The following is a 16273-nucleotide window of genomic DNA, read 5'->3' as shown; positions in this document are numbered from 1 at the left end:
TAGGACGACTGCTGCTGCAGCCGAACAAGACCAAACAGCATTAGCGCAGGAAAGACACACGCTTTGTGACTGGTGTCTTCGGCGAGGAGGACAGGGAGCATTCTGGAGCCGTGACCTTTTCTGTTTGTTGGTTTGATCACAAAAAAAAAGTCTTTGACTGAACTTGGATTCAACCGACATGCAGACAGAGAGAGCTCTTCTAAATCAGGTGGATAATCCCAATAGTGTTGGTTAGAACCGGCCATGGTGGAGGAGAACGCTAACAGAACTCCAGAGGCTTCCAATAAAAACTGTCAAAAACACGTTTTTGGTCATGTGGGATGAAAAAGATCATTTCCAGTGATTTCCAGTCCACCGTGACCCATCAGGTAGCTGGTTTACTGATTTAGTTAACTCAGTATCAGAAAGTGTGACAGAAAACATGTTTGAGGTGGGCTGTGGTCAAACGCTGATCCAGGTTAGCCGTGTTTAAAGATTTACATGTTGCTTCTGACCAGAACCTGATGTCCACAGAGTCACTACTATTGGAGCACCACATACAGTATTAATGTAATCTATCCCTGAAAAGATACAAACACTATCCAGAACTCAGATCAAACACAGACTGTGACATTCTGGATACTTTGTGAAACATCAAAACATGACCAGGATTTTCCTGCTGCTCTGATGGGGAGCCTAAATCTACTTCCAGCCCACAGCTCCCCGGAAGAAGGAATAGATTAATTCAAGTCAATGGGGCTAACACACCCATCATTACTTTTCATTCAAATATAAGTACAACACGTGTGTGTGTGTGATCCAGAGCGTAAGGCAACGCAGATTAGAAAATAGCTCTTTTGGCCCCGTTGACTTGCATTCATTTTTCCCTTCTTCCGGGGACCCATGGGCCAACCAGGAAGAGAGGAGGTAGGCTCCCTAATCTGATCTCTTATGAACAGCCTTTGTTTGGAGAAACTGAGTTTACATTCAAAAGGAATGACACGTTTATGGCTAGTTCAAGTGTAGCTCAGATGTAGGTGTAAATGTTGTGTGGAAATAAGAATGTTTACACACAAACTCACTTCAAATGGCAGGAAAAAATCCTTAATGCACAATCTGAGATGTGAGGCATTGAAGCCTTGGATGATGGACACCCTACTATACAATCCAGTGTGATTATAATGTTTTTCTCCACTGTACCTTGACCATGTCTCCATGCCACCAGACCATTCCCATGAAGCCTCTACAAAATCACCACGGGGAAACAACCACCACCCTCCACCTGGACCCAGATACACCACAACAATGATACCTATACCACTCTGATGTTTGTATGTTTGAGCAGGTTGTGATCCTGTGTGCTCCAGGCCTCAGAAACAGTCTGCAAGCTATCAGGGGTCTCTAAAGAATCCTAATTTGTGTTGGATTGATGATACTCAAGGTAAATACGTAAGTTTCATCACTGGTTGTTTTCCAGTAAACAATGTGTAAAGCTGCCTAAAACAGTCATCATCCGTTTTTTTTTTGGGAATCCATTTCAAACTGTACAGTTCTAATAAAACACCACCCATCTGAAGGGCTTTGGTATTAAAAATTAATTATCTTGTTTGAAACATTTTCTCCTGTTGCCATTCGTCTGCACATCATCTAAAACGTCTATTTGATGGTTTTATTTTCAGTCTTTGTCGTGTGTCTTTTTCTCGGACAATGAGCTCTGGAGTTTTTTATTTTTTTAACTAAAACTATTTTACCAACAATTAGATTGACAGCTGCTCAGAAATATGGTAGGAGTGGACGTCTCTGCAGACGGACACGTCTCATGGCCTGGCGGCAGAGATCACCCAGGCCACTGGAGGCTGAGACAAGCAGTGATGCAGTAAATGCTACTGTGTGTGTGTGTGTGTGTGTGTGTGTGTGTGTGTGTGTGTGTGTGTGTGTGTGTGTGTGTGTGTGTGTGTGTATGTGTGTGTGTGTGCATGCATGCGTGCATGCATTTGCGTGCGTGCATGTGTGTGTGTGTGTGTGTGTGCATGCGTGCGTGCGTGCGTGCGTGCGTGCATGCATGCATGTGTGTGTGTGTGTGTGTGTGTGTGTGTGTGCATGCGTGCGTGCGTGCATGTGTGTGTGTGTGTGTGGGCTGATCATCCCCAGGCCTGGTTGAGGTAATGTAGCAGACAGGACGATAAGTCTGCCTGACATTCACATCTAGATCACAGAGGCTAGCAGGACGCTGCAGGCTACAGTCTGAGTGTGGATCCGTTCTGTGTGCAGTGAGCTCCCCCAACCCCCCCCACCCCCCCCCACCCCCACCCGGTTCTTGTACCTGAACATCTGCCCATCCACAATACAAATCTCACACATATCTGCTGAGTTAGTCCCCATTCTAATGAAGATGTGACTCTCTTCCTTCGGTGGTTGGTCTGTGACTGAAGAGTATGACCAACATGTGACTAAAGGAAGAGTGTGTTTACACACTTCCCCACACAGGTGGCGCTCTGCCACATCCCTCCGCTTCAGCTGAAACTGATGGAGTAGATTAGGTAATGTTGCTAGTTCCTGTTCAGAAGTCATCCGCAGCAGAAACAAACGACAACAACAGGTGAAGTAAAGAAGGTGAACAAAGTGGTCCTCTCTGCCAGTTTAGGGTGTTAGGTTATGCCTCAGAGTGTGGGTTAGTAAATGTTCAACTTAATGTGGTTATTCTTTACTGAACGAAGATAAAATACACTATACATCAAGGTGTTAACCTCTGGCAGTGACTGACTTTTAGAGCAAACCATGAGGGCAGGTGTAAATCTGGTGTAAGCCCTCAGTCACTTTCAGACATCACAGCATCTCAGATGTTTCATGCATGTGTGAGAACAACATGCGTGTTTGTCTCTGGGAGCTTTGGACAGATGATGCTGTAACATCAATAACACCTGGCACTGTCAGGTATAAACCCAACTTAATGAGCCTATTTTCAGTCAGAATTTCAGAAATGATATGATAAAAACAGACTATAGTGAGAGTTTGTGCAGCTTTAACACTCATATTACCTGTTGATGTTCTAACACCTCAGGTGCTAGAGCTAAAAAATGCATAAAGGACATACAAGGGTTAAAGGGAATGTAGCTGCATTAGATTGGTGGAAAGGTCAGAATGAAAGAGACAAGAGAAGAAAATAGATGTTCTGATGTGATTCTTGTTGTTTTTAATTAAGCTTGGACGTTCAGCATCCTTGGGATGGTACATAAAAGAAAAAAAAAACAATAGCAGATTTCAAACATAACAGGATTTAATATTTTAATACATGATGTCTGCCAAACCTGAATATGTCGCCTGATTTATCTTTCAGAAAACTGAGAAATGAACAAGAACTGTTCCAGTTTGAAGCTGTAAATGTAATCCAGAGTGTTTCCACGGTGATCTGTGGCCAGGACCAGCTTCATAAATGATAAATATAATTTTGAACTTCATTTGATCCTCACGTTATCATTTCTTTAAACGTAAACTAACTGGTGAGCATGTTTAACTCGGATACACTCGACTAACAACATAATAACATTAAGAGACTATAAAATATAATAGTAATATGATATTATTGTAACAAGGCCAGTGGGATCCAGTAGGTAATGAGACGCCAGAGCTCCATGTGGAGGTCTACGGTCGACTTCATGCACAGTAGAGCCTGAAAGGGTTAAAGACCTACTTTACACAACACTGGTGAGTTGAGCCAAGCACACTAAGTCTCTTCATTACATACACTACTAGCTTAGCACCGATAGGTGATGGTTCCTGATCGGCTCAGAGAAGCAGACCTCCTCAGGTCCTGGTGGATATTTTGTTTCTCATCTGATGAACTTTTTACATTCAAAGTGAAAAACGGGGACAAGATGTAACCCAATGCCCCCCAGCAGGGAGGCCCAGGGGAGGGGTTTGTGAAGTAGTGGGTGTTAACAGAGCTCTCGGTACTGTTTGGAGCTTCTCTATTGGGCCATTCCCATCTGTACCGGGTCGGCCCGGGCCGGGTAGCGTAGGTTGTTTACATATCTGGGTGGCCTGGTATTTTTCCGAGCCAACCAAGGCTCATTCTCAGCCCTCTTCTCGAGGGGGTCTTCTTCAGGCCGACCAGGGCCAACACACCCACTGCTGACAGCAAATTCACACCTTCCATTAGAGCAAGCCTCTGATTGGTGGGTAGAATCAGCCCACATGGGCTTAAGACAAGGATGTGTGGAATCAACCGGGCCAGGCTGGGGCCGACTGGGGCTACCCGGCCCGGGCTGACCCGGTACAGATGGGAATGGCCCATATCTGGACCAATCAGGCTCCTCATCTGGAAGGATCAACATCTTCAAAGGAGATCAACAGTCCAGCGGCCTAGAGGTTTCAGTTAGCTAAACACATCTGCTCGGTGTCTGATTTCCCAAACAAAATTCATTTCACCTTTTTCTGACTTTCAGCCAAATTCTAGCCCCAAACCCACCTGAGACAGTTAAAATGTCCCCAGTGGATCTCTTCAAAATGAGAATTTAAAAAGGCTTTTTTTTTACTCTGCTGTAAAAAACCTCACACATCATGTTTATTTCTGTGGGTTATGAATGAAGAAGGATCTTTCTCTTTGGCCACCAGCTCCCATCACCTGCCACTTCCTCCCGACCGACATGCCTGTTTCTACATGAACTGAATTTCCAGTCCAAACGCTGAAAAACAATGAAGCCAGAAATAGTGCCTGCATCATCTGCTGCTTATGTAAACACACGGCAGCTGCCAGCAGCTATGGTGGACGAGGCCCAGATGTAACCAGTGCAGCACAATGTGGATCTGATTGTACATGAAACCTACAGAGGCCGTATTAGTTAGTTAGAAATGTCCTCATGTGCACAAATGAGGAGTGGGTAAGAGTTGTGATGATGTCATAAGGGGGAGACGGGGGAGTTTGAGTTACTAACTCACTGCTGGTGAGGGTGAGGCCAGTTTGGATTTAAAACGGTGGCTTTTCCAGCAGCGAGCTCTCAGCAGTAAACAAGCAAAACAAACGGGTCCATTTAACACATCAAGGCTTTCTGATGCAACTAGTTTAGTTACAGTTATGAATTCTAATCAACTGTCAGTTAGTTAATGACTACAACAAGCTCCATGTTGAGTTTGGGCACTCACGTTAGAGAGAAGCTGAAACCTCTTTCATTTGTTTACGGTTGTGCAAAGTCCAGTTTCCTGCACGGACTGTGGGAAGAGGACGGGTCAGGTCTCTGCAGGAAGGCTTAAACAGGTAACATGCTCATTCTCTGATGCCCTAACCCTTGAACAGATTGGTAAGCTAACAGCTAGGCACAGTTGGGCTTGTGATCCTAAAACAAACCCAGACTACATTATGGCCTGGTGTGTGCGTGTGTGCGTGTGTGCGTGCGTGCGTGTGTGCGTGTGTGTGTGTGTGTGTGTGTGTGTGTGTGTGTGTGTGTGTGTGTGTGTGAAGGGGGAGCAGATATCAAATTAGCTGAAAACCACTGCTATTGCCAGATTTAGGCCTAACTTTTATAAAGGGATTTAAATCAGTGAATAATTCAACAACAATTCATGTTTTATCTTATTTTCAGTGTCCATGTACTGCAGGTGTGTCCACAGTGCGGCCCAGGGCCCATTCCTGACCCTCGGAGTGATTTTGCGTGGCCTTCACTAGCGTTTTTGGAATTGTGGGATTAAGTCTCTCCAGGAGGCTGCTGACATAAATTCATATATATTTTAATAAGTTATGTTCAAAATTGTACTAATATATCTATTTTATGGATTTTATGAGGAGAACAAACTAAAAATATAAAACAGTGTTTGCATTCTTAAGAAACATAATAATTTTTGTGGCCCATGAGGAGTTTTAACTTCGTGATTTTGGCCCTTGTCTTAAGAAATGTGGTCATCCCTGGTGTTCAGTATATGTATTTACCCAGTTTTTAACCAGCAACCATTGCCTTCTATGCCAAAAAACCTGTCACATGTACACTTATGGTAGAGATATGGATTTTAAACTAATGCTTGCTTGACCTGATACATCTTTAGATTGTGTTAGAACGTGGGTCATACCAACAGTCTAGGCCTGGCTTAGCTAACAGTGTTCTGGATCAATTTGGGAGCTTTCGTGTGGATAAATCATTTTTTAAAATGGTGCTTTTTTATGATGAATAAAATGTTTAGAAAAACTTCCCCTGGGGACAAGGCCCAAAGACAGTCGGTTTTGCTTTTAGCCAGAAGTCGTCTGTATTTCTTCCATCTGAGGTCATTAAAAGAGGCGCAGCAGAAGAGTCCATAACAGAAACGGTCTCTAAACACATCTAACTGATGTTTGGGTGAAATGTTTGCCTTCACAGGCAGGTTTACAGAAAATATTGCTAAAAGGCTCACTTCGCTGTAGAGGCTGCGCTTGCAGCAACAGGGGTGGGGTGATTTTCACACACACACACACACACACACACACTGTTAAGAAAAGATGACGGGGAGGACAATGCTTATTACTGACATGATGAGTTTCTTCCTCAAAAGAAGCATTATTGATTCCCTGCTGACAGAAATATGTGGGAAAGACACTTCAAAGCTCACTGACGTGAATCATCATTTGAAAGATGAGCTTTGACTTGGACGATGTTTTAGCTGGGAGGGTTAGCGTGCTACAGCTGATCTACAGAATGAGTAGATTTGCTTTCTTTAGTGAAAAGACAAGTGTCCACGTAAACTGAGAGGGTATACATGAACAGCAGCGATGGATGGAACACACACACACACACACACACACACACACACACACACACACACACAAAAGAATAAAAGAGAGACTTTTTATTGGACACCTAGAAACGGTCGGTGATCAAAGTCCAACAACCAAAATAGCCACGGTGATTTAGTGGAGCGAAAATCCATTACGGCTCCATCCAAAGGTAATGACTTTTTCAAGCCTCCCAGCTGATTCTCCAGAACCAGAGTGGGAGGAGAAAACACACACTGTGGACAAATCAGGCCTTTGTTCACAACAGTGTGAGGTCCCGAAAGCGTCCACACTGACATCACCTCCTCTCTTTAGATCTCTTCTTCACTCCTTCTCTCTTGGAGGCAGCGGGGACAGAAGTGTCTCTATCTGAACCGGCCCGGCCCGGCTCACAGACCCACAGTCTGGCATTCCAGCCACAGCTGGGCAGCGCACTATAAACCAGGCTGTAATATTGATCAGCTTGTCAAACACGCTGCTGCAAAGCTGATTATTACTGCCGCAATAACACAGAGAGGGATCGTTTTTACTTTTTATGCTGCAGATTGTCTAGGCTCAAAATAAAATAGACATTTATGTAAAAAGTGGCATATTCCTCTGGCTGTGATGACTCATGCTGGTGATTACCTCAGAGGTGCTTCTTCTTTCTGCATCACTACAGTCATCTATAACACTTCCCATTACCCCAGACAAGCCAGCTAGACAATGAGAAAAATAAATAAATAAAAGATTTTCAAGCTTTTTGAATAAAAAGGGCATGGTGCTCCACGGCAAATCCTATTCAGTTCATTTATATTGTGTCAAATCACCACAAGAGTCGTCTCGAGGCGCTTCACAAAGTAAGAGTAAGCAAAGTGAGGCAGCCTAACACGTCTTCCAGAATGAATGAGTTGAGCCGGACAGGTGTGGATTAAAAAACACCCTACAATGGAATATAAACGATGCACAATCACATCCGAGAGCCCAAGAGAAATCTCAACATTGACATCATCTGCATTCCTCCCCAATGTGCAGTTCAGCGTTTGGTTTTAAGACCTGACCCTTCGGCGAAGGCAGATGCTTTGAGCACCAAGAACTGCTCCGCAGAGCAAGTGATGCGAGGCGCTGCCTCTGCTTTGATTCTGATGGAGAATAAATAAATATTTAAAATAAATAAATAAATAAGGCAGCACTGCTACACGGATTCCTGACAGACTGAGTTTTACAGCCAGATCTTTATTGATTCTCTGATGCTGCGTACACCGGATGGTGAACTAAATAAAACCCACAACAGCAGCTCGCGCTAGTGGGTGGGTGGCAGCAGCAAACGTTAAATCTAGTTACATAAATCCAGTAAAGGTGCTTGAATCAAAATAAAAACGATATAACAAAGTTTAAGGTACAGCCTCTGCGTCATTAACAAGCAGATCTCCTTTAACAAGAACGTCTCAGAGCCTCAAATCAGCTGCTTAAAATAAACCTGCTTCCTTATTTGTAACCTGCTCTTTTCTCTGAAACGCGTGGCTGATGTGTGATTGTTGTTGTTTCACGCAGGATTCTGTGTGCAAGCACAGCTAAAAGTAAACTCCACATAACAAGCAGGCCGGCGGCTCATTAAGACCCATCTGTGTTTAGATCCAGCTTCAAGCCAATGCAGTAATTGGCACCCTAAATTATTACAGCAGAGAGTTTGTTACTGAGGTAAATAACAGTATGTGATCCTCTAACACAGCTAATTAAAAGGTGGGAGCAGCTCCTGCTTTTTAACACGCTCACACAGCGTCTAGAACAGGCCCTGTCCGAGAGTCATGATGGGATATCAGTACATATAATAAATACGAGCAAGGCCTTTAGCGGAGATGTGGTACAAAAAGGACCACAACTTCCTTCCTAGCAGCAGATGATGTAACGCCTCCACTCGGCCCTCTGACCTGTCGGGACCTATACTGTCACAGGTCCCGCTCCACAGCCCCTGTGGACTCCATTACCCACCATTCCCTCCACCAGCACCACTCTTCTCTGTCACTTCCTTATCTTATAATTATGGAAGCCCCACCGGGAACTAGCACTCAGTCATTGTTCCTCATGAATCAGATCATGAGCGCCCAACCATCCACTTTTCGCCTCAACCTGAAGCCACCCACTACCCAAGCAAGTGTCTTTGTTTACTTCCTGGAGTGTCGTTTAAGTTCATTCCCATTTGACGTCCCTAGTCGTCACCCAACGCTAGCCCCTCCGTGTCTGGGTCAAAACACACACCACAGCCGAGCTCCAGGTCAGCTCAGTTCCGTCCCGGGTCAGTCTGACACCTACGGCCGGTGTTTAGATGTATTATGTTTCAGCCAGAACCACCGGAGGAGTCGTCTCCCCTCTGTTCTGCTGCTCCTCCACGTCAGTGCACCTCCAGCTTTCTCCTCCATCATCACCAGAGACAACCAAAGCCTGCAGCCGACCCAGAACGAAAGCTCGGCGTGCACAAAAAGGCACTTTAATCTGGTGGGAATTCTCTGAATTATCAACAGAGGCAAGCGCTCTAATTATTTCTGGAGCCGTGATGTTTCTGTGCAGAGCTGCTGAACGTATAGAACATTTATTGTGACTGCATAGTAACTCTACTGGGGTATTGATCTGTTGCTCTGTTGCAGAGGGGAGCAACAAGTTGCTTCCAAAAGGCCATATCGACTCAGAGCAATCGAAGCGCTCCACATGTCCAATCGGAAAAGTATTTTTCCGGGTGGATTTGTTGGAAAACACTTTCAGGGCTTCGTCTCACTTTAGCAGAGAGAAAGAGTTTGTAGTGCAGTTTTGGTGAAACGTCTCCATCCAACCGACCCCCAAAGTAATGTGATCATCAGTTATTAACCATGCTCTGAGCGGCTGCAGCAGCAGCAGCCCGTGTGCACGTTCTGAGGTGTGAAGGCTTACCTTTCATACCAAATTTGGAGCGTCGGCCATATTTGTTGATGAGAACAAAAAGGACAAGTAGGAGGACACAAGCGAAGCCAGCTAACCCCACAGCAATGGTGACCTGGTGAAAAATGGAAGAAAGGCTCCGTCAGACCAAAGCAGTCCGGTAGGTGGGCTTTAGTTGGGTTCATCACAGCAGACTCAGCCTCCTACTCAGATCAGTTAGCTGTTAGAGATTAGCTCCTGTGTCCTGCTGTTGTTGCACGTGGGCTCAGGTTGCAGCTTAGTGTCCCACTTGACTGAACAAAACTATGGTTACCACAACATGCTTCTTTGCATCTTTTACATGACAAGTCCAAATGGCAGCAGCGATAAGGCGTGCGGTCACACGCGACTGTCCAGCTCTGAGCGTCTCGTCATGCTAACAGAGAGGCGTTCAAAGCCGGGTGATGTTGCTCTAACGAGACGTTCAGAAAACAAGCGTTTAGCATTTCTAACACAAATATAGGATTAAATTCAGCAGGGATCAGTGCAGGTGTGAATAAGCTTGTAATAAAGTGTATTAGCATCTCTGGCTAGCCCTTCCAAGATAGCTATTTTATTGCTGCACTGAGTAAAAGTTTAAATTTTACAAATTATGATGAGAGTTGAGGATTGAAATTAGAAAAAAAAATAGAGATAAATTCTTACGGGACATTTTTATTTGATGTTTATTTGCTAGCAGGTGGTTTATTCTGACCTCACACCACACATGGCTTCTCATTGGTTGTGTTGAAAGCTGCTGGTGACTCAGAACGAGTGAACAAAGGGTTCCGTTTAGGCTGTTAGTAAACATAAATCTTCAGGGAGAGCAGAGCGTTTTCCAGCGTCATCTAAAAATGCGTATGTACGGAACCTGATCAGGTCCTACGAGAGTGTTCCTTTTAGGAAATATTCCAAATGCCGGGCAACGGCAGAGGAAACCGAGAAGCTAGCTCAACTGGGTGAGCTAGATGAAGCTGAGTGATAATTCCAGATGAATCCAAAGGGTTGTGTTAATCCTGAAAGAAGCAGTAATCTGAGACGCGTGTCCATTCAGTGGGCATTTTTTGGCTAGACGTTATCGTCCACATGGACCCACAGTGGATCGCTGCTGTCCTAAACGGACCTGAGGTTCACCTAAACGGTGCTTCGTAAAGCCTTACACCCTTATTCAGTACATGAATGGATGAAACGCCAGAAACCAGAAAGGCTACGTGTTTGTAGAGATTTGAGAGATTTTTTTATGCCTGTAACTTATTAAATGGAATCCACGTAAAGCATCATTTAACGTAAATGTGACATTTGTGTAAATATTCATGAAAGAACACGAACTGCTATAAAAATGAAGAGAAAGTGTTCGGGCCTTAACTCTGTTTCTTTACAAAGGGGTCGTTTAGGAAGGGATCCATTCAGTGTTTACACATAAATATATACATAAATACCTTCTATGTTTATGTAATATTTGAACGGACTTCCACACGTTTGACTGGAGAGCTACAACCTTTGTCAAGTATTTTCAAAACAAAACACCAAAGACACACCTCTGAGTTTTTCATCCCCATCCAGCTCTTTTCTTAGGTGTTACTTAATGGTTCAGAATTTATGCAACACTTTCAGTAATGAGTCTGCAGTTTTTGCTGGAGCAGCAGTAGAGACATGTCACACTTTTAATGCAGTGAGTAGTAGTGTTTGCTGCCCAGACAGCATTTTTCATGGCTGACGAGTGGCCGCAGCAGGAAAAATGCAGGTGTAATTAACAATGGCTCCACTCAGGATCACAGGACAGTACGCCTGTGATCAGTGTGCACATACCCAAGAAACTACAGCTGTCGCACCAGAGTGGCAGCTGCTATTATAAAAGTTATTAATTACACCTTTGCTGTTCCTACTCTCATATGTCAAAATGTCTACCGTTTACACGTCTATTACCAGCTCGTTAATGATGGCTCCGGACCAGGAAGCGGCTCACCACCGCCGTCTTCAGGAAGAGACCAAATGTGTGATAATAAGGTCCTTTCATTAGCATAGAGGTGACGGATGTGCTGATTTACACGGTGGCATGAAAGACGCTGTGAGAAGGCAGAGCAAACGGGGAGATTCATGTGTTCATGTACGGGAAACCATTAAAAGAGTCAAGAGGTTATTGGGCAGGTGTGGTATTTATTTACACCTACTGAATGGAAAGTTGTCATTTTTATCCAAAAGCAACAAAAGATGAATGGTTTTAAACATCACTGGTAATTTAACATGTGTGATGACATCATCACCAGCAGCTCACCAGGCTGCAGGCCTGCACAAGTGCTGCACAAGCAGTGGGCAGACCTGCTGCTTTCTGCAGCTCTGGGAGGTCATTTCACACACTACGTACCACCATCACACACTGCAGTGTGTTTCTATAAGACCAGCCTGGAAATGACTTTGTTCTGCAGGATGTCACTGATATCATCAGCCCTGTTATGGGATCGACACACGGGAGGCGACAAACGACCGCGATCAGCGAAATTTGTGACTGTCGCTTTTATTACCTGACACACGAGAGGCGATCCGTGGCAGCAGCCAGCGGCAAAGCCGTCTACGCGTTCTGTTCCATGGCGAAATGGAAACTTCCGTTGTTTTGTTTGTCTGTGTCAGGTTGGAAGGAATTAAGGTTATTTAAGCGGTTCAGAGTTAAAAAAGTGGTAGATATGTTTCACAAGGTGCTGTTAGAGTTATTTGAAATCTTACTTCTGATTTTACTATAAAACATAATAATAATCAACTTCTCCTTCATGTTTGCTCGGAGATGTATGGAGCATCCTGTCCGCTCATTGGTCAGTGAATGAAACCTCCGTTGATTGGTCCTCGTCCGAGCGACAGCGATGAAAAGTTGAAAATGTTTCAACTTTCTGGGATCGCGTCGCTGGGTCGCCTGTGCACGACACGTGCACGAGCGCAAAATGTCACATGCACGTTTTTCGCGTTTCGCTTGGTAGGAGGGAGACCCGCGATTATCGCTTTGTCACGCATGTCTCATTGAAAATGAATGGAGGAGAGGCGATGTCGCCTCCCGTGGGTCGAGCCCTGTTAGTGTCCATGCTTCCACTAGTGTCTTTGTGATGCAAAGGAAAGGCAGGCCAGCACACATGACGTAGACCTGGACCACCAATGTCTTACGGACCAATACCGCAACAATCCCTTCATGTTGTGGTGATGTCATAGCTCTCTGGTGGTGGCGTTCTGCATCAACGCCCAGGCTAAAACAGGTAGATGCAATTATTCTACAATGTTTATTTTAAACGACTTTCTGAAAAATAGAACGTGCAGATGATTTTAATCTGATTGTTATAAACCCAACTCACCTCTCTCACGTTGGTGTGAATGCTAGTGCTGATGGTCTGGAGGTGGTGGTCAGGCTTAGTGCTTAGTGAGGTCATTTCCTATTCTGGTATGTAACACTAAATTAGCTGTTAGACGACTGGGAGCGTGTGTAAACGATTGTCCCAAGCAGGAGCTCATGAGGAAAGCCTCAGACTGGAGTTAACAGCTGCCCTGAACCATCATCTGGAACTCCCTCTTCATTCACATTCCAGATTTTTCTGCCTCTTAAAAAATAATAATAAAAAAAATGTTTATTGACAGTCTGAGAAAATTGTTAAATGATGATCCTCAAAAACCAAAATAAACTGCCATTCCTGTATTACCACTCACGTCTGCGTAATTTGCATGTGGGTGCTGTGTAACCATAGCAACTGTATCAACACCGGGAGTGCAAACACACATGCTACAGTCAACACATGTCAACCCCTGCTCCACCAGCCAATGACACGTCAGACCCTCCAGATGAACGGAGGCAGACAGGGACAGATTTTAGACACGGTGCGCCTGAGGACTCGTCGTCCTTAACGGTTAAATGCTGTTTGGAGATGTTTTCATGTTTATTCAGGAAATGTGTTGGTCAGCTCTAGCTGTGTGTTTACTGAACATTAAAACCTTTACAGAAAACTGATCATCTACATAACTTGGTGGCATTTTAAATCACAGAAATACCTTTTTTGTAAATATTTCAATTTCATTTTTATCTAATAAAGACAATAAATACCGAGTCTACATCACACCACTATTCATGTCTGTGTTCCAGGTATAAACGCCTCTGCTCAGTAATAACCCACTGGCTCTTTTCCACACTTCTGTTTCAACCTCTGATAAAACTTCAGAGATTCTTGTGATGCATTGTGGGTAGTATGTGACATCTCTGCAGACTGATTTATACTTCTGAAGGTTAGCATTGATGCTAAGGATGTAGCTGGCATTGGGTCTTAGTAACAACCGGAACCATCTGCTTGTAAATAGTTACAGACAGATGTGAATCATGCAAAATGATCCGAACTGAGATGGTGTTGTGCACGTGCCTGCCTTTCTGCTGCAGCTGTGGAGATGTGACAGCATCGCTAAATGGTTGAAATATTGCCCAAAGATATGAGTGATCCAGGTCTGCAAACCTTACAGATTATAAGGTGAGGGCAAGGGTCGTCTGACTAAAGGAAACAGGTTACATCTGCAGGGTTCATCACTAACGTCATCAACACGAGGAACAAAAGACTCACTCCAAAAGTGTCTTCATCGGGTCGGCCTAAATCGTCTGAGTTCGGATCTGGAACAGAGAAGCACAAAGACACGCATCAGAGCTTCTGAAGTAAAGCCTTGATGGCGTTGGTTTCATCCCACTCGTCTTTGGAATAACTGCAGCTTCTTTAGTGGAATTTCTTCTCAGGGGAAATGGATTTTAGGTGTAAAACAAGGCAGGTTCCTCAGAAAAAGAACATTTTCACATCTATAACATCACAGGTCTATAGATCAGAGTCATAGCTGATGTGGTTTAGAGTCGGTGTTTGAACATGCTCTACATAAACACATGAAGATGAATGGCTTCAGTAACATCTGGGGGTGTTACAACAACCTCCATGTTGTCGGTGGCTGTGTGCTCTCACAGAGAAAACTAACAAACTATTGATAAACAATGTGATTTTACGTCCAGGGACTCTTGTGATTAAAGTTGGAAACCTGAGTGCCGATTAGGCTCCTCACACGGAGGAAATAAAGACTTGTCCCATCAGACTTGTGTGTTTGATTAAAACAGCAGCCAGGATGTTTTACTACAGCTGGACAGAAACATGTCTGCTTAAACGCTGGAAAGATAAGAAACACAGAAAATCAGCTGCAGAAGCGTTTTACACTGATGCGAGCCACAGAGGAGCTAACACCACACTGTCACAGTGAATGAAATGTAAAGGACTGGAAAACATCAGAACTGCAACAAACAAACACATCGTGAAAACAAATAAACAATCGAGACATTTTTTTAGCCGTACTCAGATCAGCCAGCATGAGTCAGTCCAGCATGTTCACACACATATAAGTTCTACAGACGTTTTAGCTAGCACACACTCGGAAGCATCATGACACAAAAGAATGAAACGAAACGAGCTGGTGTGAAGGAAGCTCCAGACTCAGGCCTCCAGTCAGGACATCAGAGTAATCGTGGAAAAATAAGAGGCTACATGGGAGACTGGCTCTGTGCGTGTGTGTGTGTGTGTGTGTGTGTGTGTGTGCGTGTGCGCGTGTGTGTGTGTGTGTGTGTGTGTGTGTGTGTGTGTGTGTGTGTGTGTGTGTGTGTGTGTGTGTGTGTGCGTGTGCGTGTGCGCGTGTGCGTGTGTGTGCGTGTGCGTGTGTGTGTGTGTGTGTGTGTGTGTGTGTGTGTGTGTGTGTGTGTGTGTGTGTGTGTGTGTGTGTGTGTGTGTGTGCCTCCCTCTCAGACCTGATCCCTGTCTCCTCTCCTCGGCCCTCTCCATTGCTCAGCAGCACTAGCATCATTCCACCATCTGCAGCTGCCCTCTCTCACACAAAGCCATGCGAGGCTCTACACGTGTCCCTTCCTCACAGCCCATCCGTCTCCATCACCTGATGACCTATGCCTGATTAGAAGAAATGTCCTGATATGGATATGGGAGGAAGCTCTGAAGAAGGTCAGGGATTGAACCGACCCACTTTGTTTAAGCTATGAGCCATGGGGCCACCACGGCAGCTTATGGTCCACCCACACGCCACAAACCTGGAGAGCTAGCAGGCAGAGCGGAGACAGGATAAAAGACAGCACTCCCTAGACTTATACCTCTGTAGGACAACTGCACCATGAAGTCATCATCAACTGCTAATTCACTGGAGAACTAACCAGTCTTCTACGTGAAAAGTTTTACTGATAGAAAGAGAACATTTAAATGAATCATGAATTCAAAAATAGGATTCTATTGATCATAGCTCTTGAGGTGACATGGAATCAGACTAAAGTTGGCATCAACATCACAGAATTATCTAAGAACAGAAAATGTGCCCTGGCCCACAAAACCAGGAGCTGGATGATAGGATCTGCAGGTTTTCAGGCCTGGTGAACAGGATGGGCAGTTCTGAATGTTTGTGATGGATATATTCAGACTTATTGATGTATTTTTTACTGATATGTTGTTGTTGTCCACAGACCTTTGTAACCTCTGTAAACACTCAGCTCTGTAATCCATGCAAGGACAGCTAGTCGGGGATGAGTCAGGTGCTGTGATGCAAAGAATAGTTCAGCCACATTACACCCTAAAGCACAAAGAGAAGCTGCCCAAAGGGAAA

At 44.5% G+C, this 16273-nt stretch overlaps 1 protein-coding gene across 4 annotated transcripts in view; it reads right to left on the bottom strand.

Annotated features, from left to right (window-relative positions):
- Positions 1-16273, bottom strand: part of ntrk3b (neurotrophic tyrosine kinase, receptor, type 3b) — a 368425-nt gene that overhangs the window by 158968 nt on the left and 193184 nt on the right. For all 4 annotated transcript variants that reach the window (XM_070554718.1, XM_070554717.1, XM_070554719.1 and 1 more), the window contains 2 exons: positions 14206-14252; positions 9620-9722 (listed from right to left, as the gene is read on the bottom strand). In XM_070554718.1, the coding sequence (XP_070410819.1) occupies positions 9620-9722; positions 14206-14252 (150 nt within the window). The remainder of the gene's footprint in view (positions 1-9619; positions 9723-14205; positions 14253-16273) is intronic.

The sequence above is a fragment of the Nothobranchius furzeri genome, chromosome 9, assembly GCF_043380555.1.
Source record: "Nothobranchius furzeri strain GRZ-AD chromosome 9, NfurGRZ-RIMD1, whole genome shotgun sequence".
NCBI lineage: Eukaryota > Metazoa > Chordata > Actinopteri > Cyprinodontiformes > Nothobranchiidae > Nothobranchius > Nothobranchius furzeri.
The sequence above is the reverse complement of the archived record's forward strand: the minus strand, read 5'-3'. Positions and strand labels throughout refer to the sequence as shown.